The 26,182-nt window shown below is 47.3% G+C and overlaps 1 protein-coding gene across 2 annotated transcripts; it reads right to left on the bottom strand.

The window, feature by feature from the left end:
* Window positions 1-26,182, bottom strand: TRIM29 (tripartite motif containing 29). 2 transcript variants are annotated; one of them, XM_024102226.3, is made up of 9 exons: window positions 24,901-26,182; window positions 17,433-17,528; window positions 15,503-15,736; window positions 14,884-15,082; window positions 11,458-11,541; window positions 8,114-8,203; window positions 6,720-6,821; window positions 5,496-5,572; window positions 1-1,715 (listed from the first exon to the last, which is right to left on the bottom strand). In XM_024102226.3, exons 1-9 carry the CDS (start codon window positions 25,756-25,758, stop codon window positions 1,653-1,655), a joined length of 1,803 nt encoding a protein of 600 aa, XP_023957994.2. In that variant the 5' UTR covers window positions 25,759-26,182; the 3' UTR covers window positions 1-1,652. The 2 variants fall into 2 exon arrangements, with proteins under 2 accessions (XP_023957994.2, XP_023957995.2); XM_024102227.3 differs by lacking the exon at window positions 6,720-6,821 and having other exon boundaries at window positions 24,901-26,025.

Genomic DNA, 26,182 nt, shown 5'->3' with positions numbered 1-26,182 from the left:
GGCAGTAGTTTATTTTAATATCACACACATGCACACACACTACTCTAGCTTTTTTTCAAAGCAAACAGATACACAAGCCCAACCCCACTCCCACCCAACCCCAGCCCCCTTTTCCTTCCCCAGCCCCGTCCTTTCATTTAAAACATGGATATAAAAGAAGTTTTGTCTGCAGAGTCAGATTAAAAAACAGCACATAGCTTTGCCATGGGGATTAACTACAAAGTAATTTTCAGCAAGCAATAGGTGTGACCTCGTTCAACCAGGTGCTGCCTGCGTGTGCGAGCGGGCACGGGTGAGGAGAAGGGGTGGGCTGGCTGTGAACCTGAGGAAGGCTTGAACTGAACAAGTCACGCAAAGTAGCTGCAAACACTCGCTTCTCCAGCAACTTATCATTGTCAGAGAGCCAGGCCTTGATCCTGCAATGTGCCTTTAGTTCCCATGGAAGTTATGGGGAGCTGAGGGTGCTCCGCAGCCAACAGCAGCAAGCGCTGATGCTCTTGGAGATTTTGCATAGTTACAATGACCTCTCCCTGTTGCCCAGAGGGAAAAGCTAAGTTGGATCATTGGAACGCCAATTGCCTCTGCCCTGCTTTCTGGCTGGCAACAGTCATGCGACCGCTCTGTCCAGAACACAGTCAGAAAAAAAACCAACCCTGAAATATTACCATGAGCAACAACAAAAATAATTCCTGATCCAGAAAAAAATAATGGAACCAAAATATATAAGCTAATTTTGTTTGCGGGAAGAGGGGGGGAGCCCACCTACGACATCTAATCAATCTTCCATTAGTGGGATGGATTTTCCTTTTCTTTTTTAATTTGAAGCGGTGGCTGGGGGGGGCCCGTTAATGGGATGTAGAGCCTTTTTGCCATCGATTGGCAGCCAGCCCAGGGGAGGAGTGACTGGAAGCGGTTACAGTCTGATGCATCTTTGGTGGCCACTGTGAAATGAGTGGGTGGGACTCAGAGCTGTCCTTGGTGCAGAGGTCGTGTCCACCATGTGGTAAACACTGGACATTGTCAAGGGGAAGCCCAAGAGTGTCTCCATAGAGAGGCCAAGGATTGAGTGGCCCTTCCCACTGGGGGAGAGGGGAATGTCTGCAGATTAGGTTTGAGGCAGGTGGATGGAGGAGCATGGAGAAAGCTTGGCCTGCCAGTTCCCAGGATGACCCTGCCTTGTAGATTTAAAGAGGACTTCAGACTCCAACTTGGCACCTTTCACCAGCTCTACAAATTCATTCAATGATGACTATGTGGTTGGGAAAGCAGGAAGCACATGGTATGATATTATGGAGGGGAAGGGCTCAGTGCATACCATATCCAAGACCCCACCTTCCCCAAAGCACCTAGGAGAAGTAGAGCAATCTCTCTGCAGGTAGAGGAGGGTGTGGCGAGACAGGGAATAAGAAATCTACACGGGTTGGGCTTGTTACAGTTCTCCGGGGCTGCAGAGCTTTCAAGGGAAATATAAAACGGTCCTGGGACCGATTATGAGTTGGGAAAAGTCCTCATTTCCTCTAGCGCCGACCACCCTATCCAGCCCCTCCAGAGATTAGAGCAGGAAGTTTAATATAGTAGCAGGTTCATATGTGAAAATTCTTGGTTGGTTCTCCACTCCCGGCACATCTGGCTTTTCCCATGGACAGCGGGATTCAAGGTGCCTCATTTGAAGTGAATCCGTTGCCTTTGTTGACGTAAAAGGGGCGGTGGTGTGACTGCAATGGAGAATTTTGGGCATGTGAATTAAGAGCAGGACTGTAGCTTGCAGTCTGTCCTTGATCTACACTCAATTTGCCCTGCCTCCGCCATCTAATTAACCCTCCCGCATACCCCTTCCACTCAAACGGTTATATATTATTAACAGTTCCAGCTGTTCTTTTAGCAGAGCGACACCGCCCATTCCCCCTGTTCAGAAACTGGAGCCACTTGACTTATTCATTGCAAACGTAGCCCTTATTCTCCAGCTGCACACAGACTTTGGGTGAGTTTTGTTCTGAGGCAGAGGGTCTACACCAAGTATCTGCATTAATTAAATCCCACGTGAGCCCTCAAAATAGGACTTAGGGGGTGCATGTGTCTGCTGCCAGCCCTCTGGGCAGGGCTGAATTTCACCCTTTGATATTTGTACGTAGCTACTCATTGTTCAGAACTAAAATTTGAATCTATAGGATGTTCACAAACATTGACCTATGCACTGTGTGTGATGGATCAGTTAAGCTGCATGGTGTTTTTCTGCTCTCTGGCTGGATGACACAAAACCCTTAAACGTGACTGTAAGGAATAACCATTGTTAAATAACCAGTGCTGTTGTCTGTCCTCAAGTCCACATGTGAATATAGGTTTCTGTGTGAAAAACAGCCCAGCCCTCAAAAGTCCATGTAAACAAAACCCAGTTTGTGCAAATCTTCATGAATGACAAAAGGGCAGGAACAAAGCTGAACTTGAGCATCTATGTTACAAACGTCCCCCCACTCTATTCATTGCTGCTTTCAGTTGTGCCACTTCCCATCAGCATCTAACCTTGTCATCCTGCTGTTACCGCCCGGATGATCTGGCCATGTTTATCCCTGGGAAGGGTGTGTTGCAAAAAACAACATTGGCTGGAATGAGGGAGCTTGCAGCTCTTGTAAAACACAACAGCCACGTTATGGGTTAGTTGTGCTAGTTGGTTGCAACATCTCAGACAAGATCTTCAACTCAGAACCACCTGTATTGGTAAAATCTACCATGACTTCTCTGCTGTGCGTAGCTGCACCAGCTCAACAGGTCCTCTTAATTACCTCCTTGAATGCAGTGCATTGCTTATGGAAACTACCCAAATGCCTCTGCTCCCAGCAATGTTGCTGGGCCCTGTGAGATCCACTCCAAAAATGTGCTGATCCGGCCAGAGTTCTAAGGAGTACCAAAGTGTCAAAACTAGTGTAGCCATGACTAGGCGATAAGCCAGCACAAGGGTAAATGAGCGAATCAGCCTTTTCATGACATAGATATCTCTGCTTAGCACAGGCACAGTGGGGTAAAAGCAAAGGCAGCCTTGGTTTTGCTTCATCATGATATACTGACCTAGATCCAGATCGGAGCTTGGGAATGGTTGGGTAGATATCTAAAAGGACTGGTTTGGGCTTCTCTCTATTAATCATACCAATTAACATCGCATAGACCGTGCAATGCTGAGCATGAGATGGATGGATGGACGTAACATGTCCATCCAGTCCTGCTGTTCAGCCCACACTTCTAATACCTGCTGTTCAATGCCCTCTTGTGCGTGAATTCCATTTGCTTTACAGCTCCAATTTCCAGCGTAATTAAAGAAAGAAGAAAAGCTCCCCTTTAAATAACTCTCTGTGGACCGGCAGTTCTGGCCTCCTAGAACATTGCAGTCCGTCGTGTGAATTAATATTTACAGGCCTTTTAGAAGGTGGATTACTTAAATACATATTTAAGGCTATTTTAAAAGCCAGATTATTGGCCCAATAGACTGTAACAGCTCCTACAGAGCCACTGCAGTCCAGAGCACATGTATCTATTTTGCAACTTTTTAGTGCTCATATATATCATCTGGATTGTTTGGTTCAGGTCTATCTGGTGAATATAAGCTATAAAAATAAAATAATCCCAACTACTATATGCACGAGAAAGAGAGCCCAGTGTTTACAGGGGGGAATCGACCCAGACTGTTGGATTAATAACAGGGCACTAGTAAGGGTGTGATTTGTGTTAATGGAACTGGACTGTCACAACAGGTCCATGCCCATTGTGGGGCTCACTCCTAGTAGATAGTAGCTCTACCCTCAATCTCATCACTGTCAGATGGAACTGGAAACCCACTTCTCTAGCCTTGCTTCCCCCATTATAATAATGTGCTATAGCAACAACTTCTGGGTCTCTCCTAACCTCCCCTACTGCAGGGATATCTCTTATGGGAATATTATTCCCAGCATGCCTTTCTGGGTCTAGTCCTTTAAATTTGGCAGAGCCAAACAGCTGTCACCCTAAAGCAGCCATTTTGCAAGTGGTTGCTGCATTCTTCTCTTCTAACTGGTAAGTGCTCTTAACTCCTGGTATTTTTTCCCTTTCTCATTTCTAAGGCAATGGCATGTTCTTACAAATGCATAATAATCATTAAAAGATAAACTTTCTTTTGGGAGGGGGAGAAAGACCTTTTCATGCATTTAATTTTGATCTTGCAAGATGCTAAGATATTTCGGTGCTAAGGGAGATAAGGGAACCAGGAGAGATAGGTTCAAGTAGGTTTTTATGTGATCACTTGTTTTGCTTGTTAATCCAGTATGGTTTTTATTTAGGAATTAAATAAAAGGGCCTTGCACCTTCTGTAGTCCAGTGTTTCTGATTCCTGTGAGTTGAGGTATTTGGTGGTTTTTGTGAAGCCCCAGCTCCTGGAGTCAGGCAATTAACTAAGAATCTCTGCTTTTGGGGTTTTTTTAAAGAAAAGTAAGCCTCTACCCATCATGGTTGCAAGGAAATCTTGAAAACATGAAATATAAAGGCTTAAAAAGTAGAAGGCAAGTAAAAAGAACCAGCCTCCAAAATGTACTATTTTTAAAATCTCTTGAGTTTTGGATGGCCTGACTTTTGAGATTTGAACACATGGGGTTGGTAATACTGGCATTTGTTTAGACCAGTGGGAAACTGGTACAAAACACGACCACATGGATCTAGGAGTGTTTTATGACCACTTTGGAGTGGTATAAATGATTACATAGGGTACAAAGTAGCAATGAATTGGGCCAACTTTTCATAAAGACTGATCCTTAATCAGTGATACAGCGCATCAGCCTTCAAGACTCTGTGATCAGTATGTGAGGTAGTCTTACGCTATGGTCTGTGGTGTGCAGACTCCACATTATGTGTTTTCTAGGCACCACAGACCACACTTATAATAAGTGACCCCCATGCAGTGAACAGTAATATTGCAGAGTCTAAGCCAGTGGTTCTCAAACGTTCGTACTGGTGACCCCTTTCACATAGCAAGCCTCTGCGTGTGACCCCCCCTTATAAATTAAAAACACTTTTTAAAATATATTTAACACCATTATAAATGCTGGAGACAAAGCAGGGTTTGGGGTGGAGGCTGACAGCTCGTGATAATCTCGTGACCCCCTGAGGGGTCCCGACTCCCAGTTTGAGAACCCCTGGTCTAAGCAACTGTGGCAAGGTCTAGACTGGAGCAAATTACCATTTAAAGCCCCAAAATTAAGATTTGAAATGGGTTTGAACCAAAACCCTGCATCCAAACGTTTCTGAGCCATGGGCAGGTTTGGAATCTGGTCTGAACCATGCAACTCTGCCCATCTCTCCATGACACAGAGTTGACTATGAAAAATAAGAAATACTATCACCGGTGAAGCTTAGTTGCTGGACCTTCTCCAGATCCAAAACACCCCTTATGACTCCCAACGTCCTCGGTGCTCCCATAGCAGTTCCTTCTCTTGCTGGAGCCCCATGAGTGCACAAGTCCAGGTCTTATTACTTACCAGCATGGACTGCTTGGAGGATTTCCATGTCTGTGGCTGCACCTTTGTAGCTTGGTGTCTCACTATGGCAGGGTAAGCTGCGACAATACAAAATAGCTAGTTAGGAGCAGTGATGGGGTTATGATCTGGTCTGTGTAACACCCCTTCCTGCAAGCACCATCGCAGATTGCAGAATTAGAAAAATACACATAGTTAGGAATCCTATAGTCTATGACCGAAATGCTGCCACTTCTGGGGTGGATTGCAGCATCTATTAGAACAGTGGCACCACCATTCAACAGTTCAGGGAAAAGGAGTGAAAAAATAAACTATCCAGTCAGGGGAATTTATGGAAGCAGAATGTCATTAGCCAAATTAAAGTTAGGCCAAGATACCAGGCTAATTGCTCTAACTCTTGGGGATCTCTAATTTCTGCAAAAAATCAAGACCTTGGATTTACAGCTTAGCTGAAGGATGGCATTCCAGCAACCCTAACCCATAGCTTTTATATTGGCCAGGCCTGACCCTGTTTAGCAGGAATTGATGCAATCGCAACTCTTGGCAGTAGCCAGTGAGGAGGAGAGGATGAAATCCTGGGTTCAGTGAAGTCTGAGGCTAAGATTTCATCCTGAAAGTGCATGTTCCTCTGTTTTAACTGATGGGGATAACACTTTTCATCAGGAGATCTCAAAGTAAATCTGTATCCCCATTTTACAGATGGGGAAACTGAGGCACAGAGCAGGAAAGTGATTTGCTCAAGGTCACCCAGCAGGCCAGGAATTAGAACCCAGGTCCCTTGGGTCCCAATCCAGTGCTCTATCTACTAGGCCACACTGCCTCCCACATTATTAAGTTAGTAAAGGTGTCTCCATTAGGATATTACAAGGAGGGGTCAATGAATGTCATTCACCAGAATCCTTCCCCCCCCACCACTGCCCAAATAACTTTTGCTTTCCATTCTCTCCATGACCCCCAACAAATCACTCCAAACTGTTCATTAGATCTGACAACCCCAAAGTTGAGCAAAATCCTGCATTGCATTAAGCTACGCCCATAACCAAGCCAGAATGAGTGTTCAGGGGGCCATGTGTGCCATATTCCAGGCTGCCTTTCACAGGGGGAGCAGCAGAGAATGGGATTAAACACCCCCCTCAGGTCAGTCACTACTGACTGACCCCTGAACGGTGGGGTGGAAGGAACCGATAGAGGGAAGTATAAAGCTGCTAAATCCCTGAAGCCCTGTACCAGTCTTAGTGAAGAGGCTGCCGTCGGACTGTTTGCTGAAGTCACCAGGTGAACTTTGCCCCATCTGGGGGAACTGATATGGCATCTTAGTTCCATTGCCCACTGGAAAAGAGAAGAGCTTGTGTTACTTCGAGAGGTTGCCTTCCAGGGGTAAAAGTCCTTGTCTGTGTAATCATCAACCTGTACAATGGCCTGGCACCTGCTGGGCGGAGGGAACTTAGATCCCTGGGAATGCAAACAAAGGACTGATAATTACCCAACAGCTATCTCGTTTAGTTTTAACGGATTCTTAACGACCAGAAACGAGAGAGGAGGAGGTGGTGGTCTGGGTTTTAAAAAGCTGCCTAGGGATCTGACATCCCAACCTTTTTGGGGGACTTTGAAAACCTCAGCAGGACCCAACGGAGGAAGGGAAGGCCAGGGCTGCAAATGCGGGAGTAGGTATTAGGTGGCCAGGCCAAGTGAGAGAAGGTTGATGTTTGCAGGGTGTTCGTATGGTGTCAATGTTCTGCATAGGGAGGGAAGAATCTTTCTTCCGAGAAACCACGGCGCATGTGTGATGCAGTATGCATGGTGCCGGCACCAGGCCCTAGTAAACCAGTGTGCCACAAACTAGAATCATTAGGCAGACTCCAAGTCTACCAAAGCTCTTTCACCATCAGCCTTTGGGACCCTGGGCAATGCTCAGTGAAGTCATCGAGAGTCCTCACTAGAGCTTTGGATCAGGCCCTTCCTGCTGAGGGGAAGTCTCATGGCAGAGCATGTGGTAAAAAGGAGACAATCCTACTAGCCGTGCGGGTTGTGCAGGAAGGCCTATGAGAGAATGTTAAGAGTATGAGCAGAGAAATGAAGAGAGACCTAAGGGGAAGGGCGAGTGTTTAGTCTGGTAGTGCCAAGGGACCAACCAAGAACAGGGCCCAATTGTGCTAGGTGCTGTACAAACATAGTCCGTGCCCCAAGCTTTCAATCTACACAAAAGAGAGATGAGAGGAGAAGCGTGGTCCTGTAGGTAAGCCACAGGCCTGAGACTCAGGAGATCTGCAGTCTGTTCCTGTGTCTGCCACAGAGTGCCTGCATGACTTTGGTCAAGTCACTTAATCTCTTTATGCCTTGGTTCCCTATCTGTAAAATGGGAATAACAATATTTCCTACTTCCCTTTGTCTCTATTTAGATTATAAGGGGCAGGGACTCTCCCTAACTATGTTTAGCACAATGGGACCCTGAACCTGATTGTAATGTAGATGATGATGATATAAACCAAATAGAAAAGGTACAAATATGAGCTAGGGCTGCCCCAAAGTGTCAGGGTGGCTAAAATGGCAAGGCTGGAGAAGCAAAGGAGGTGGACTAGGTGGAAAATGGCGAGAAGCCCTGGCACAGGCGGTAGGAATACCTTTCATTGAGAAAGCAGAGTTACCAATGCCAAGTGTCTCCTCTGCATTTTGGAAGGAGGAATATTCCCACGCTCGGTTGTTGAAATTGGCTGCAAGACAAGAGAATCCAGTTCAGCAATCAGCTCCTGATAACCCACACCTAGGCCTGTGCCCTGGTGTTGCTCCACTCACAGTCCTCCTGACAGACTTAGAATCAGAACCAGCACGGTATAGGTGAGGTTAAAGTAAGCCAAGCCGCAGAAGAATTGTCCATCTGTTCTTTTCACAATGCCCTGGGTGGGAGAGGAAGGGCGGTGTCTCTCTCCCTCTTTCTGAACGGTGTGAACAAAGCTCCCTCAATGTAACAAAAAGCCATCATTAGTTACATTAAGCTGCCCACTCATGATTTTTCAGCGTGATTATCTTGCAGAGATACCTGCAGGGAGAGGCTGGGACTCCGAACATGAGACACGCGTAATAGGGAAAAGTTTCTTGCTCACTCACTCACTCTCACTTCACCTCCACCACCATAGACTTGTGCTTCAGGGTTTCCCCAGCACTTGCTGCAGAGGTGTGGATCTCCGCTGCATACCTATCTTCCAAGCTACCAGGCACCGAGGCCATATGCAAAGAGGAAAGGAGCCAGATCTCCGAAGTGCGTCTGCTGCCACCCTGTGGGCTGCTCTCATTTTAGCACTTCCATTCATGTTCCTTTCACACACCGTAGCATCTGCACCGCTCCCTTGCAAAGCTCACCAGATACAGGGACAAGTAGAGTGACCAGATGTCCCGATTTTATAGGGACAGTCCTTGTTTTTGGGTCTTTTTCTTATATAGGCTCCTATTACCCCCCCACCTCCTGTCCTGATTTTTCACACTTGCTGTCTGGTCACCCTAGGGACAAGTAATCTCCCTGTTCCAACTTTTCAGTTGTGGGCAGGTGGTTTAAACAGAGAGCGAGCTGCCCCTTGCTAGATGAGGGGTTGAGATGGCCACAAATGACTGATTTGCAAATGAATCCGACTCCAATGACCTTTGACCACATCACTCTCTAGTGTCCACTAGGATTACTTTGCACTAGCTGGTACCGCAGCCTGTCATTGTATATGGTACTGTGGGGCCATCAGATTAAGCACTGCACGCTTGTTTCCTTGTAGTACATCCTCTAGATAGACCTCTCACTGCTAATCTGCACATGCACTAAATCAGTTGCTTTAGAGAGTGGTGTGTGTGGAACAGCAGGAACTCCTGACTTCTAATTCTAGTGCTGACACTGACTTTGCTGTGTGACCTTGGGCAAGTCATTTCACCTTGCTTGGTTTCCCCACATGGAGAATAACACCCATGCCACAGGGATCGTTGTGAGGATTTTTGAGTTAGTTACTGCTGCTAGAGCAGGGGTTCTCAAACTAGGGGTCAGGTCCCCTCAGGGTCGTGAGGTTATTACATGGGGGGTCGCGAGCTGTCAGCCTCCACCCCACGCCCCGCTTTGCCTCCAGTATTTATAATGGTGTTAAATATATTTAAAAGTGTTTTGAATTTATAAGGGGGGGTCACACTCAGAGGCTTGCTATGTGAAAGGGCTCACCAGTACAAACGTTTGAGAACTACTGTGCTAGAGGGCTCTGAAGCAGAAGACTGTCCCTGTATTTAGCAAGTGCTAAGGGGTTCCCCGTGGTGCCCAGTCACAAAACCCCTATTGGTAAAAACCTCCCTCTGAAAACTAATTGAGGGGAGTGCAAGGCCCCAGCACTGCATCAAGAGGGGGTGTCCGTTCAAATGCAGGGAGAGATGCACTGAGATGGGTATCGAAGGAATGTACAGGTTTGATAACTTGCTGTGAAGTTATTTATTATTAGGAATAGTTGTTTGGGATCCAGCCCCCTTTCCTGTTTTGTGAATCCTTTACGAATCAATCTTGCTGTCTGCAAACGGCTTTACTACGTGTAGCTCTTTGCTGAGATCTTTGGACAAACCGTTTTCAAACCCCCGTGTCTTTTGGGAACTATTCACTTTCTGACTCTGTGCTATTTGTTATTGCCTAAATGACATGGTCTTGATTTTGCTCCCTCATTGGCTGATTAAAACAGAAATAGCAAATGATTGAGAGCAAATACCAACTAAGGAGTAGCCTTGTTAGGGAATAATCCCCTGTTCTCATGCCAATCGGGGCGCTGTTAGGGCAGCAGCTGCTTCTCCTACAGTGTGTACATGCAAATAACAAACCAATAAGGGGTGGCTGAGGGCATTGGCCTGAATTCCAACCATGGCTCTGCAGCATTCAGCCAGCTCTGTGCACTACTAACCTGTGAATCCCATCTGGTTTATTAAAGTGAATGTCCCATTGACTTCAATGGGACAGCCCTGAGTAGTAAACACTGCTCCCTGTAGCGTTTGTCGAATCTGGTGCATCAGGGCCGGCGCTTCCATTTAGGCGACTGCCTGGATTTGGGGGGGGCGGCATTTTGCCGCCCTCAGCGGCAATGTGGCGGGGGGTCCTTCCGAGCTCCAGGTCTTCGGCGGCAATTCTGCGGCGGGTCCTTCACTCGCTCTGGGACCCGCTGCCGAAGTGCCCCAAAAACTGGGAGCGCGGCAGGACACACACACACACACACCCCCCGCCGCAGAATTGCCGCCAATAACCGGGAGCGCGGAAAGACCCCTGCCTAGGGCACCAAAAACCCTGGCGCCGCTCCTGCGGTGCATAATGTCTATTACATTGTAATATGTCCACCTACTAATGCAGGGGATGGATAACGTTGTGACCAAGGGTATTCGGTGCAGTTCTCCATATAGCAAAAGATACAAGAGGCTCAATCTAGCCAGCGAGTGGAGCTATGATATGCCCCATGTTTCCCAGCAATCCCTTGGCAGAGCTGGGAGTAGATCCCAAGACTCCTGAGCTTTCATACATGTTAGCAGGTCGAGGTAAAGAGCTCAATCTGCTAACTTAAACTGCCCCGTCTTCACTAGGGTTTTACCTCATGTTGGCTAAGGCAAGGTCAGAGCACACCTTCGTCTGAGGGAGACAAGCCCTGAGCCCTTCAGTGCTCCTCCGGGCTTTGCACTCAAAGCCGGTTACCCTGGGCAGCACCTTGTCTGTTGCCCTGTTTCAGAGAGTGCAAAAATGTCTGTGTTTTTAGACTAGACAGAAAACATGGGGCCAGATTCAGACTTGGCATGAACAGTATGAAGGGGCTGAATATGCCCGATTCCAGGATGGTGATGTGAAAAGTAAGTGGTCAGAGGAAGCAAATGACAAGCCATACGTTGCATCTCTGAGTCTTGTCTGCCCTGCTTTGTTTAGAGGCAGCCCGGACATGGACGGACAGAGAGCTTGAGGGAGAAGGGTCAGTCACGGTACCTTTTGGACTCAGGTACATGGAGAATCTCTTCACGTTGTCAGGCTGATTCCACTCGTAGTTATTGAGCATGTAGCGGTGATCACCTGGAGGAGCAGAGCAAAGTCTGGGTCAGCAGGAGGTAGGACTGGAAGCAGCAGAGGCGAGGGGTGGGTGGGATGGGGCAGCATAGGCCAGGGCCGTTCCCCTTTGGCCTTCCTCAGACCTTTAAGGAGAAACCATTTTGCCCTTGCAAGATGGATCCTTTGAAAACAGACTTCCTTAGTTGTGCAGTTCCTGTCTAGGGCTCCTTGGGATGGGGTGAAGTGAGGGTGGCTGTACAGAACAAAGGTATCTAAGTGGATTTGACTCCAGGGTCACTGAGGCAATCTCATCCCTTTTGAAGTTAGTGGCAAAACTCCCATTAACCCCATTAGGCTCAGGATTGGAGCCGCTGTCTCAACCGGATCCTGCTGGAGAAGTTTTCTAATAAAAACCTGTCGTGGGCAGAATTTACATTAGCCTTTCCTCCCTGTTCTCTTTCCCTCTTCTCTGCCACTCCCTCTTCTTTCCTCCTGCCCCTCTGTTCAGAGTTGGCCTCATTAATGCACCAAGGCTCTCGGCAGAAGAGTTTGTTGGTGAAAATGGGATCTTAGACAATGCGCTCGTTTGCTATATCCGGGCCTCTCTGACTGCGTAGCAGCCTCCCCCTCCATCTGCCTCTGTCCCCTTCCCACACAGGCTGTGCTCCCAAGATCACTAGTGAGAAGATAGAGTAACCAATGTTTTGGGAAGCAGCAGTTCCTCATAGAAGAGGCAGAGGACTGAAAGGTGGGACTCAACCACTCGATGAACCAGCGCTAGAGGTCCCCATGAATGTGTGACAAGAAGCCTGGGGCTCGGTGTGACAAAATGAGAAAGTTCCCTACTAGCAGCTTCGTGGATGATTCCCAAAGAGCTGAGGGATGGACAGCAAGTGCCTCCTCGCTAGTTGACACTTTTGCACAATTCTCCTTGGCCTTACACTGATTGGACAGACGAGAGAACCTGATTGCTCAGGGGAATGGAGTCAAATCCTTTCACTGGTAGGTCAAAATCTCAAACTGGGCCGCTACTGGTTGTTATCCTCTAGCAGGCATCCAGGGCATTACATGTTAGTTTGGGGGTTCATTGGGACATGCCCATCAAATGTTCTCCAGAGACACTCCTATCCAGTTACAAACAAAGGGTCTGATTTGAAAGTTCTTGGATGCCAACAGGAAGACTTCCCCTGAGTCAGGTGTGTGTGGCTCTCACTCAGCGTGTCCACCATGATCACAGGGGAGCCTACTTGGGGATGAGTTGGATCAGCTTATCTAGTCACAATGTCCCCATCTGCTGAGTATCCCGAGTCTTGGAATAGGAGAGACATCCGCTCCACCCGCAAGCAAAATGCCTGAGAAAAAGGAGAGGGGCCTACGAGGGAGTTGCCCTAAAGTTTTTGACTCCCCTCTTCAGTGGCTTCTAAGGCCCTGGCCCTTTCCCCGGATAGCTGGCATGCTCTGAAGAGGGGAGTCAAAATCTGCTGGGGCCATGGAAACTGAATTCCAGCCCCATCTCTAGAGGCGGAGGCCTCTGATCATATTGGTTGGGTGAGGATCTTAGACGTTTGGATCAAGGAGTATTGACAGGGTGAGGAGTTAAGAGACTCAGCTGGCTGCTGAACCTGGGTAAATAAAGGACTTGGTTCTCCTGAGCTGTCAATCTGGCACCTTTTGCCAGAAAAGAATTAAGTTTGTTGCTTGGATCTAACTGCACATGAGAAATGTACCGTCTGCGTTGAATTAATGAGTCCCCATACAGAAATCCCACTGATCAAGAAGGAGCAACACTTTATAGAAGCTGACATTTTACAACCCAACCTATATTTATGTCCACCTGCTATCCACAAGCACCTGGCACAGTCTCCGTCCTTGTGAGATTTCCTATCGCTTCCAGTTTAACTCTCCCTATAGTAGTCAACCACTTACCTAGGGGGGTTCCGCTACCCAGAGACCTGAACAACTGAGTCAAATGCATTGCAGTCAATTAGAAAGAGGCCCCCTACTAAACCCCTTGTTTAAAACATCCACATCACAACTTTGGGGTTTGGGCATTTCCCTTTGAGTGACCTGCTGCACTGGCCAGAAATGGAAACCACTTAAAGATTAGGGATGTTTTCTCTTGGGTGCATAGATGTGGGCGCAAGCAACTGAAATTCAGACCTGGATGTAGAATTGCAAACACCCCATTATGTGAGGATTTTCAGATCAAGGGGTTTTACTGTGGCCCATAATAAAAACACATGCAAAAAGTTGCCCTAGATTGCACACAGCTCCGAGTTCTGGAACTGGTTTGGATGAGAGGTGTTGGGTCAGGCTTAGTTCTAAATGCGCAAAATTGACCCTGTGCAAAGAGCCAACACAAGGCTTACGTGCCGCTTACATCTGACTTCAGCCTGGTTGTGAGGCCTTGAGTGGTGTATGAGCCTTCTGCTAGCTCTCTGCAAAGAGGTGAATTTCACCCGATGTTTAGTTTGTTAGTTGCATTGGTTTGACTCTTACGTTAGCAAACAGAGTTGTGGTTTATTTGCTGTGATTTATTTCTGCCGTATTAAAACTCTCAGGATGCTGTTTGAAGGTTCTGCCTCTTTGCAAGACTATTAAGCAGGCACCTGTTATAACAACAAGCGGAGTCTCTTTGGAGACTGATATTAAACAGGTTTCACTCTACTAATATATTATTTCTCCCAGTGAAGTTTTTAACAATGAAAGATCAAATGGGTTGCAGGTGAGCTTGCTAGGTTGACTCGGGGAGTCTGTTAATTAAGGCCAATAAGTAATTGTAGAGTTATTTCCTTGCAGTCACTAGATACAAACTCTTCCTTCTTTCAAGTATAACTATGGTTTGCAGATATGATGGCTGTGAAGAGTTTTTTGGATTACCTTAAATAACTTTTCCCAGCAGTTTGAACACCCTTGGACTTATTAGCCAGATTCTAAGCAGTATCCATTAAACTATTGGTAAAATTTTCTAAAGTGCCTGAGATGTGTAAAGGTATTTAAGCATTGCTACAAGCAGTGTTGCAAGGCCTAAGTCACAGATGGCGAAGTCCCATTCTGTGTTACGCAGGAGGGCAGACTAGATGATCACAGTGTCCCTTCTGGCCTTAGAATTTAGACTTATGAAACTTCAGAAGTGACTCGGAAGCTTACGTCTGTTGACCTTTGAGCTCTGACCTCATCACTGACTTTGTGTTCCCTCCTTTGCTGGAGTTTGGGGAATGGGCCTGGCTGGCTGGAAAATTTCAATGGGAAAAAAAAAGTTGAAGTTTTTTTACAGGGAAATGCTGTGACTTGGAGATGGGGTTGACTCTGGATATGAATAGAAAGCAGAAAAAGGGAGGGAGGAGCAGCTTGGGGAAACACTACCATTCTCCATGTGATTCCTCTCTATGAAGTTCCGGCTGAGGTCTGCCTTGCAGATCTTCTCCACATGTCTCATGCAGACGTTCAGCAGATCATCCCGGAGGAGCCCCATTGACGGGCTCATGGTGTCCCCGTCCAGCAAGACGCTGTAAGTCGGGAGAGATGGCGGGGCGATATAGTTCCTCATCATTGCGCCAAATTCCTGCCAACCGGAAGGTGTGGAGGTTAAAGTACCGAGAGGCTAGGATGCAGGGGAGGCTAAGGAGAGATTCAGAAGTGGTTAAATACAATGGAGATTAGGGCTCTGAGGAGGCTGGGGGATGTTAGGTTTCAGGAGAGGTATCGGGATCAATCCGCTAAGATTGTGCATCGCTCCTAGGCAATGCAGTATCATGTGAACGCCCTCTGATCGGGTGAAAGCCTTGGATATCCTGCTCAGTTAGTTGATTCCTGCTTATGTCAAGGGGACGTCTCCAAAAAAACAGACTCTAACATTTCACAGCAAGATTGCCAGCTGGTGTATATTGACCCCGTTCTGTTATGCCTGTGGACCATCTGCCCATCAGAGATATCCCTTTCTTAGTAGAGACAGGAGTGGAGGAAAGACGCAGCCTCGATTTACCTGCAGGAAGAGCACCGAGTCGCTGATCTGATGTATCTGCTCCCTGGTCTCCTTGTCCTCCTGCAGCAGCTTTGCCCTCTCTTCTAGCTCCTCCACGATTTCTTTTATGTTCTCCACCGCGGTCTGTTCCCTCTGCTCCAGGGCAGCCTTCACCTCATCCCGCTGCTTCTCCAGGTCGCGGACCAGCTCTTTGTAATGCTGATCCACTGTGGCTTTCTCATTGGTGGTGAAGTTCTAGTGGGGGGATATAGAAGGCACGTGGCATGAGGCACTCAGACCGGGGACTCCCGCAATCCAACACAACCGCAACGTATATTCAGGATAGGAAGAACAGCATGATGTCGGAGGCAGACACCCCTCCCCAGCACCTCCAGCTATTCCACGCATGGCCAGGCCCCTTCCTCCCATTAGGCAGCATTTGTGCATGCAGATCCCTTAGCCTATCAAAACGCAAGCTGGAGAGGCTGAAATCCTAGGCTGTGTCTGGAGAAGTGTAGCATGGAGACTTCTTAGACGGGAAGTTCTCTGGGCTAGGGACCCTGCCTGTGTTTGTGCAGCACCCAGCACAATGGGGCCCTGGATGGGGTTTCTGGGCGCTACTGCAAAATAAAGATTCATCATTGTCACTTAAAAGGAGTCACTTACTAGAGTGAAACCCTTGGGACTGAGGCTTGGAGGGTGGCAGAGCATTCTCAACAGCCAGCCCATGGGAGCAGAGCTCCTACCCGAAGGTCTGGCCACACTAGAAAAGTTACACTGGTACAACTCTGTTTGCTAGGGTCGTGTTCTACCAGCACGGCTAAAGCAGTATTACTTCTAGTCTGTATGCAGTTATACTGAAAGAGCTTATATCCACTACACTAAGATGCATCCATATAAGCACTTTTGTACTGGCGTGAATATGTCCACACTCAGCGGGTTTCTGCCATGTTAACTATACCAGTGTAGTGACAGTAGCAAACATTTCTAGTGTAGACAAGCCTGTGTCCCTTGGACTTTCAAGAGAGTCCTAGGTTCTGAAGTGACGCTTGAAAATAGGACCTGGGCTCCTAAGTCACTTAGGCCCAGGTCCTCAATAGTATTTTGGTGCCTAATTCCTATTGAAACCAATGGAAGTACCTAAATACCTTTGAGGATTGGTCCTTTGGCCCTTTTGAAATTGTGTCCCAGAATGACCAAGGATAGTCCCATGTTCAGGCCTAAGCTTTCTAGCTTGGCTTCCCAAAATAATATTAAAGGAAGAAAGAAAACCAAGATACAATTGTGGAAGGACTGAGAGAAGGCAGGATTTCTTGTTGACTGTACATACTTGGTTGGGCCTGGTGTCCAGGTAGGGTGTGAATCATGTTGACCGATATTTACATTGGTCCTCTCCTATGGATGTAGATATACCAGTATAAAGGTGCCTATACCAGTATAGCTTATTCCCTTTCCCATACAGAAATAAGCTGTATCGGTATAAGGCACCTTTCGGGTATAACTTGATCCGTATTGCGGGGGCTGAATCATTTTAACTATGCCAGTATAGTTGAGCCAACCCAACCTTTGTGTGTAGACTAGCCTTCGGTGATGCTTGCTGGATAGCTGGATGGAGAGAGAGCACCAGTAACCCCAGGCAAGAAGGTAACAAGGATAGTCATCTAGCAAGTCCATCTTGTGCGTTCTTGGTCTCCTGCAGGGTGTGTCATGTGAGAATTGCAGCGGACACCATTCTCCCAGACTTAGAATGAGTGTGGTTGATCAAGTGATAAGAGAGGAGTGGAGGGAGGGAGAAATGAGTGTGATGTGAGAATGTGAACGGAAGAATCAGAGCACGGGAAAAGCGGGGAGGCGAGAGGGGCAGGAAAGTGTGAAAAACAGGGGAAAGTATGTGGGTGAGAAGGGGAAAGGGGGCAATTGGGAAAAGCCAAAGAGAACGTCCCGTCCTCACCTTGATGCGATCCTTCTCCTTTTGCCACTTATCCACTTCATCTTCTACCTCTATGATCTTCAGCTGCAGCTGCTCCTTCTGCAGCGAGAGCTCGGCCTGTGGGAGGGAGGAGAGGGGGAGACCTGTGAAATCGAGCGGCGTATGGCCTACTTCAAAGAGAATTTCTGCTTTTACTTATGCATTTGGCCCTGAACCATAATGGCTGGGAGCTACGGGCTCCTGGCACCACTTCAATGGATATCATACACTGGCAGCTGGAAAAGATCCCGCTGTCTTCAGTTGGGTCAAGAGATGTGGCTCCCTAAGCAAAGGAAGCAGCAGAGTCTCCTGCTCAGGAAGGGTGGGATTGCAAATGGTACGGCTTTTAATCATGCTGGAGTCATTAGCTGGAGGGCAAAGAGGCTTGTTTCAAAATTCAGCGGGGTATGAAATGAAGGGCCCAACCCAGGGCGTGTTTGTGCAGCAGTAGCAGTTTTCATGTAATTATGGAATGACGTTTGATTAGTGTTGCAACCAGGGGATGACGCCCCCGGCAGGAATTCTGTTTAGACAGGACTGTGGATTAATGTGCTCTGAGTCTAGGGTTTTAATGTTCTGCTAGAGCTGGGTGAAGGCAGCAAAAAAAAAAAAAGGCGAGGTGGGGGAGTGACTGGGAACATTTGCTTGGTCTAAATCAGCAACTTTGCTTTGATACCTTCATGACCCCTTTTTATTGGCTTCCCACAAACATTTGTACAACTGATTTATTTGTCGATGAGGATGTTCATGTAAAGAGCGAGAGCCCGAATACCTATGCAATTACGGGTTGTGTAACCCATCTATCAGTGTTTGCTGTGTTTCCCTCCGCATTCTGCCTTCAAAGGGTGAGGATGGGCTAGTTCCCACCTCTAGAGCCTAGCTCAGGTTGTAGCGATTCAGATCTTTAGCTCTGGAGATCCCTGGGATCAGCCAAGATGGGTGGCTATCATCTTTGCACAGCACAGTGAATTGCGTCAGGAGAACTTGCGTGACTATTTCAAGGTCTTCCGCTTCTGGGTTTACACTATAACTGTAACCAATCAGGGAATCGGGATATAATGCTGGTTTGCTTACAATATGATTCAGTTGTGCCGTATCCCCGTACCTAAGCTAAAGCTAGTTTCAAAGATGCAAAGTACCTTTAACTCTCGCTGGCTCCACTGGCAGCTGGGGTCACTCACTATGTGTGTAACCCACTCTGTCCCTGTTTATGGGGTACTTGGGCCACACGGAGGCAATTGAACTGCTACAACCGTGGCTAACAGAAGTAGGTCTTCTAGCAATTTCAACCACAATGTAACTAGGTTCCCTATCTTAATTATCGCTGTAGTGTAAGGAGGGTCTAAAGGTTTGTCATCCAGTCGGGTAGCGGAAAGAGTACCATGTGACTTAAGAGATTAGCTGCACAACATAAATAATGCACACAGCAGAAAGTCAGCCAAACAAGCCCAACCAAGCTCAAGCCAAGGAAATCTGTCTACGAGGTTCTTACACTTGTGCCCATCACCGTGGTATCAGAGTGCCAGCTTGAGCAAACGGCAGCAGCTTTTGAGACCCATTGATTCAAACTGTCCCTCTTTAATAAGCCCCTATTTATCAGGGAAAACCTAATTTGCCAGGTTTTTTCCTATTGCTCCATCAAAAAAAAAAAAAAAAAATCCAGCCACTCCAATATAGCTCAGTGAAGTTAAAAGTTGCATCCCTGTTTCTCCCGCGAAATCTCGCTCAGAACAGTCTTTGCATGTTGGTATCTGTGATCCTCTAAAAGGGGCCCCCCAAGCCATTTTACAGTTCCTAGGCCTGGGGAGGCCCCTTTGGGCTGTTGGACTGTGACTACCCACATAGAGCCATATCCCAGAGTTCCAGGTGTACAGAGAGTGGAAAGCAGACATAAGCAGGTTGAGTGGCTGGGAAAGGATGCGTCTGGGGCTTGTTCACCGACCAGCTCCAGCTAACATACAATGAGTGGAAGAGGAAAGGTGGATTGGCCTCAGGAAAAGATATTATGACAATGGGGGGGGCTATTGATATATCTAAGATAGAGGAGATTTTGCTGGACCTCAGACCAGGAAGGTGAAGGGATGAGACTTACTTCCTTTATTTGTGTTTAGGGAATAGGTTACCTGGAGCAGCGTATGCTGGAACAGTCCCTGACCACGTAGCAGCCTTCCTGAAGGCTTTCTTTCTCTCCCTCATGCTGTGCAATGTCATATACAGGGCATAGTCAACCATTGGTGCAGAGGTGGGACGCCATGGGATGCGAACCCTTTGGCTCCAAGCCCCCATTATTCTCTAATAGCCAGCCCAAATTCAGAAATGAAACTGAACGGCAAGGGTTTTCACAGACAACCAGGTCTGTGGGGTTACCTTCTGGTAGCACTGAATGGTTAGTCAAGGAAAGAGTTGGACTATGAAGGTGGTTTTCTCGTAAGGGTTACTGGTATCATTTTCAGGAACAAGCTCTTCGTCGTATGGCTGGAAAGCAAGTGCCGGTGCGGAGGGGTTTAGGTCTGCAGGGCATTGGGGCTTTCTTTGGAATGGATCATCTCTTTCTGAAGGGAGGGGGGCTGGATAGAAAGCACTGTCCGGAGAATTGAAGCTGATGGATGGATGGCGGTGATGATGATCCTGAATTTTGATGGTACTTTTTATGAAAATGGATCCCAACAGGATTTCCCCAATTATTACTAGCTCACTGTATACGTTATCATTATCCCTGCCTCCAGCACTGAAATGCAGCTGCCTCTGGAGTGGAATGAGGCAGCTGTTTTAACAGGAAACACTTCTCTATGATTTAGAGCAAGAACGCCATTTTTGGTGTAAATCAGAGGCAATTTAGGTAGCCAGAATCTAAATATTGTAGTTATCCACACCAGATATGGCACCAGGGCCAAGGGAAGATGGGAAAGCTTATGAAGACACCAGCAAAAGGCAAGGAAGATGCAGATTAAATCAAGTGGATTGGGAGGGGGGGTAACTGAAGCAAATTAGGGTACTCTGTGGCGAGGTAATTTATAAAAAGGATGGAAGATGAAAAAACTGTTCACAGAAAAGAACAGGAAAAATAATCTAAAAATAAGCTGGGAGGTAGAAGGGAAAGAGAAGGAAATTTGAATACAGCATAACTAGTGACAAGAGAATTAAAAGATCTGAAAACAAAGGTCCCAATTCATTAGTGGGTAAGAACATCAGAACGGCCAGACTGGGTCAGACAATTGTCCGTCTAGCCCAGTTTCCTGTCTTCCGACAGTGGCTGATGACAGGTGCTTCAGAGGGAATGAACAGAACAGGACAATTTATTGAGTGATCCATCTCCTGTCGCCCAGTCCCAGCTTCTGGCAATCAGAGGTGTAGGAACACCCAGAGCACAGGGTTGAGTCCCTCGCCACCTTGGCTAATGCCATTGATGAACCTATTCTCCATGAGCTCATCCAATTCTTTTTCGAACCCAGTTATGGGTCTGAGCACGTCCAAGCACGCAACCAGAGGGTTTGGGCAAAGGTGCCTCTTTGCTGCCTTGGTTCTGGGGCTACCTGGGAGGCTGGTTTAGCATCCAGCACAGATTAAAGCAGCCTCAGGGCTGGCCTAAATTCCACTCAGCTGCTTGTGGCCCAGAGGGGCTATTTTGGCAGCTGGGAATAGCCAGAGCACAGGGATGCTCCAGACACCCCCACACCTATGCCTAGGAACTGCCTTACAGGAGGGATTTTTAGGGTATCGTAGAGACTTTGTGCCAGCTCCACGCTACTTAAGAAAAATTCCCCCGTGCTGGGAGGCTTCCCCAAGGTCCAGATCTATTGGCTTTGCTCTCAGACTGCGCAACTTTTTCCAATAGTTTCAGAACCAAACAGTGGGGGGATTGGGTCAAGCTTTCCCTCCCATAATGGTCTGAGGAAGGCAAAGGTTGGAGAACCCCAGCTCAGGTTACTCCAGGCCTCATCTACATTGGTGGATTTGGCTCTGGCTCCTCTGGGACTGTAACTGCACCAATACAAAATCTTAGTGAAGAAGCAAAGTTGCTCTAAGGGTTGATTTGCAGCAGTGCAGTTTACCCAGCCTTCAAGTTGTCAATAACTACACCGGTGCAAGATGTGCTGCCCTCGAATAGACTGTCTGTATTAGGATCACATCTATGATAGCAGCAAAACTTCTCCAGTGGCTGAAAACTCCACTGTACACAAGGTCTCATAGACAAGCCAAACCAAAACCTCACCTTACATCAATGGGGGAGGGAAAAAAGCTCCTCCATTGTGTATCTCAGTGACTGTTTGCTCTGTAGCCGACAGCCTGTAACAATACAGAAACGGCACTGAGTGGAAGCACCCCAGACCATTGGAATGAACAGTCAACTTCAAAGCCTTGTTCGCTCCATTTAAAGCCACTTTGTTGAAATGAGCAACGCCCAGTTCCAGTCACTTGAATGTCAGTTCTCAACCACTTCATTAAACCTGCTGTACAATGTAAACTTTTCCTTAAAGGGAAAAGAAAAAAAATATCAAAGCACTCTCCACTAGATGTGATCTGACATGCAGAATATTAAGGCTTGGGATGGACGGTAATGCAGTGTTATTTACAGATCGGTGGTTGTTGGGTATTTCTGATACTTCCTCGTTTGAAAACAGGCCTGCAAAATTGGTTGTGAGCTGAGTGTCTCTTTTTAAAATGCCGGGTGTCATCTGTGCTGCAGAAATCTCTTGGCGAATCAGTTTTGTGTGTGTGCATTTGCTATCAGCAGCCACCATTTGCCAACATTTTGTACTGCTATCTTAGCTTTATGATTTGTTGCTTTTTAAACAGCCTGGCCCTGAGGATGTTACTGTTTGTTTAAATCTGTAGCAGGAAACTAACCAGGAAGGATGCCTTGGGGAGGATTTAAGTGCATACTCTGCAGTGTAGCAGAGGGAAAGACAGGGAGAGGCAGGATGGTTTGGTGGGGTGGACTGCTATCCAGGAGACTAGCATTCAATTCCCTGCTCCACCTCAGACTTGCCTGTGTGATTTTTGGGCAAGTCACTTAGTCTGTCTGTCTGCCGCAGTTTCCTATCTGTAAAATGGGGATAATAACATTGCCCTACCTCGCAGGGGCGGTGTGAGGATAAATGTATTAAAAAGATTGTGAGGTGTTCAGACCCTATGGTCAGGGAGTTGTCTAAGTACCTACGATAAGGAGAACACAGTTTGGTATGTGACAGGTTGGTGCGTCTTACCGTGTTCTCAGGCATTCAAAGCAATCAATAGGATCAAGTGTAACAGGAAAGGAAAATAACGTTGCTGCAGGAGTCCCATGTATTTGGGATAAATCTCAATGGATTCCAAGGAAGAAGCATCCCTACAGATTTCCCTTGTTGTCAGATGATGAGCAGCAGAAGGACCTGATTGTATGTGGGAGGATTCTGGACTCCAGTTTGTGGTGGCCTTTTAATTCAAGCTAATTAGCTTCCACCACTCACAAGCAATTATAAATGCTAATGTAGATACTCTCCCCTGTTCCTTCCTCATTATGGTTCAGCCTAGAGTGAATTAACCAGCACCAGAAACAAATGAGCAACTACAGTTAAACTAATTGATTTCCAATTAATTCAAGTTACAACATGGCCAAAACCTGTAGTCTAGAAAATCCTTGTGCATGTGTGTGATTCATATTGATAAACCCCTGAATCCTGTAGGCTTAGCAGCAGTGGAAACAACACAGTTCAGGGATGTATTTGAAGTCCTGCTTGAGTTCCCCAGGACTCAGCCGTGGTACTAATGAGAGCCAAATAAATGGACAAAGACAGATATGAGAAATCAAATGACATCACTTAAGTCCTGGGGGAGGGGAGAGGCTATCTTTCTGCCTGCCCAGTTATGGTCACTTGCTTACAATCAGGATGGTCTAAGTCCATCGAGCAACCGCAAGGATGCAGGGCCGCTTGGAGACCTGAGTTAATCAAAAGAGCTAGAGAGAACATGATGGCCAGAGAGCAGAGATTAAGCGGGGACCTCCCTGAGATTAGATATGATGTTAAAGGGAACAGAGGCAATGCAGATGCTACAAGGCATCAAATGTAACAACGAGGCATGAAATTAACCTGCAGACTGAGAAAGACCTTCAGGGATTTAGATGGGATTTCTTTATATAGAGAGTTGCTGAGATATGAGCAAACCATCATTTAGGCTGGTTTTAAAAAGCAGCTAGATGAGGACAATGTTGCAAGCAAGACTGCAAACTGTGTAGGAGAGGATGGAGATTAGACAGACTTCCCTGCTGCCCTTCTTCACCATTAACATATCTGATCATTCTAGATTCCCGGGAAATCCCTCTTGCATGCACTTAACTGAAAAGGGTAGGCCGTTTCCTTCTGCTCGGCCTTAAGAAGAGTTAAACCAGTTCTCTGTATTTAGTGTCACTGAAGAGTTCTCAGCCTCTGTCCATTTTGGCATTTGTATTTTCCTGTTCACCATGGTATCTGAGTGGCTTCCCAATCCTCAAAGAAAGGATAGGTTTGCGCTTAAGACGCAGGAATGAGATCTGGGTTCATTTCCTGACACTGCCACAGATATCATGTGTGACCTTGGGCAAGTCACTTGATCTCGGTGTCTCAAGTCCCCATGTGTAAAATGGGGATAATCAGCCTTTTTCTGTCATATCTATTTCGATTGGAAGGTCTCTGGGCAAGGACTAGCCCATACAGCACCTAGCACAATGGGGCCCTGACCTCAATCCCACACCCCTGTAGTAACTATACCACATCCACTCAGCAAACAGACTGAACAAAGGTGGGAAGGTCTTTCTTTAGCCCTTACTTAATAGTGAGGCTACTACACTCTTTTGCAGACTCCCTCTCAAATAGGATTCCAGTCCTGCAAGCTTCTGTACAAGTGAACAGCTCAGTGATAACAACACTTTGCATTTACTATGCAGCTTTTGTCCCAACAAAGGGCGGGCTGGCATTATTGTCATCTCCTTGGGGGGGGGAACAACCTCAGAGAGGTTTAGACCAACCTTTTCAAAAGTGGCCACTGATTTTTTTTTTTTTAGGGTCACCAACTTTGGGTCCCCAACTGGAGACACCTTGAACCCAAACTAGGCCCTACCTGCCTAGGTTTGTGTACTGAAAAACTGAGGCATTCAAAATTTGAGGTTGCTCTTAAAAAATTGGGTCCTAAATCATTTGCTCAAGGACACACGGTGAGCTACGGGGCACAGCAGGGACTAGAACCCAGGTTGCCTGACACCCATTTCCCCAAGATCAGTCTGTTAGACCATATCAGTGCCTTACTAATGTCATCCAGTGCACCGGCCATGTCCGTTCAAGGCCGCTGCAAATGCTCCGCCTCCCCAGAGTAAGTAACATTATACCTAGACATTCTGTAGGGTGGGGGGAATTGCAGGTGGGAACAGAGCGGGAGCTGTCCACTATTTAGATGAGTGGAAAGAATGATGGGAACAGGCAGTGGAGAGCGTTACCTCTTTCCCCGATTTCTCAACCTCCACCGTCACTGTGGTGTGGTTCTTGTGCTCCTGGAACATGCAGAGGTAACAGATGCACATCTGGTCTGTCTGGCAGAACAGCTCCATGGTCTTGCCATGCACCGGGCACTTCCTGGCTTCAAAGTCCTTGATTGGGTCCAGCAGCTGGTGATCCCGGAAAGCAGCCCCCTCCAGATGGGGCTTGAGGTGCAGCTCGCAAAAGGAAGCCTGGCACACCAGGCAGGACTTCACCGCCTTCTGCTTGTTATCGATGCAGGAGTCGCACAGGACCTCCTCTAGCTTCACGCGGGGTCTCGACCCGGGCACTCTGTTGGCCATGTTGTAGCTAGGTCTCTTCAGGTCCCCTGTCTCCACCGGAGGGAAGGAGGGCTTCTTCAAATCCCCTATCTGCCCGCCTGAGTACAATGACCTCCTACCCTCTCCTTCGCTGGAGAAGAAGGTCTTTTTCGACTCTGCCATGAAGAGCGGTTTCCTCAAGTCCCCTTTGTCTACAAAGGAGATGGGGGGCCGACTCACATCCCCAAGCTGCACCCCAGGGTATGATAGCTTCTTCCCGTCCCCTGAATCCATGCTGAAGTAGGATGACTTCTTCTCGTCTGACTCCACAAACTGGATGATCGGCCTCTTCCAGTCAGTCCCCGAGTAGATGGAGCTCTTCAGTTTCCCCGTCTCCAGAGAAGGACTGCCGGTGCTTTTGGCACCTTCCTTCTCACCCCCACTGGGACTGGTGGACTTCTTCAGCTCCTCTCCCTCTTTCTTAGAGGGGGACGGACAAGTCATATTTTCTTGGTTCCCAGCCACGCCATTTGTCCTTGCGGCACACCCTGTTTCCATTTTGCAGAGGAATGATTTGACCTTTCTGTTCTTTGCTCCTTTCTCAGCCCTCTTGGCAGGGGGTAGATCTTCTGTCCAACTGCTCTTCTCTGTAGAGCAGGCAACCTTGCTGGTGGTTGAGTCAGCAAGGAATGGAGGAGGAATGCAGGAAAGCCTCTGCCTAAATGACACACCTTGAGCTGCTGGGAGGTGGAGAACACCAGAACTATGCTGGGTAGAGCCAGAGAGAGGGAGATGTTACAAAGGGATCAGAAGCCACAGCTGTGCGATTAATTATACAAGGCAGCCCACACCCAGAACATTCTTGCCTAACCAGGTTTTGGGAGGAAGAGTTGTTTATATCCTTTTTTAAAAAAATAATAATTCTGATTAAGACGCAGCAACCGGTTCTGCAGCTTGTTTCGAAAATTACTTTCTTGCCATC

The sequence above is a fragment of the Chrysemys picta genome, chromosome 16 (assembly GCF_011386835.1).
Source record: "Chrysemys picta bellii isolate R12L10 chromosome 16, ASM1138683v2, whole genome shotgun sequence".
Lineage (NCBI taxonomy): Eukaryota > Metazoa > Chordata > Testudines > Emydidae > Chrysemys > Chrysemys picta.
This window is presented reverse-complemented; position numbering and strand designations above follow the sequence as displayed.

Bases quoted from the DNA above. Each gene is read 5' to 3' on its own strand.
- TRIM29 (XM_024102226.3), bottom strand. From the start codon at position 25,758: ATGGAAACAGGGTGTGCCGCAAGGACAAATGGCGTGGCTGGGAACCAA. The intron at 17,529-24,900 runs GTAACGCTCTCC...TCCCTCCCACAG, and splicing joins TTGAGAAATCGGGGAAAGAG to GCCGAGCTCTCGCTGCAGAA. The intron at 1,716-5,495 runs GTAAGTAATAAG...TCTCCATTGCAG, and splicing joins CCTCCAAGCAGTCCATGCTG to TCACACCACCGCCCCTTTTA.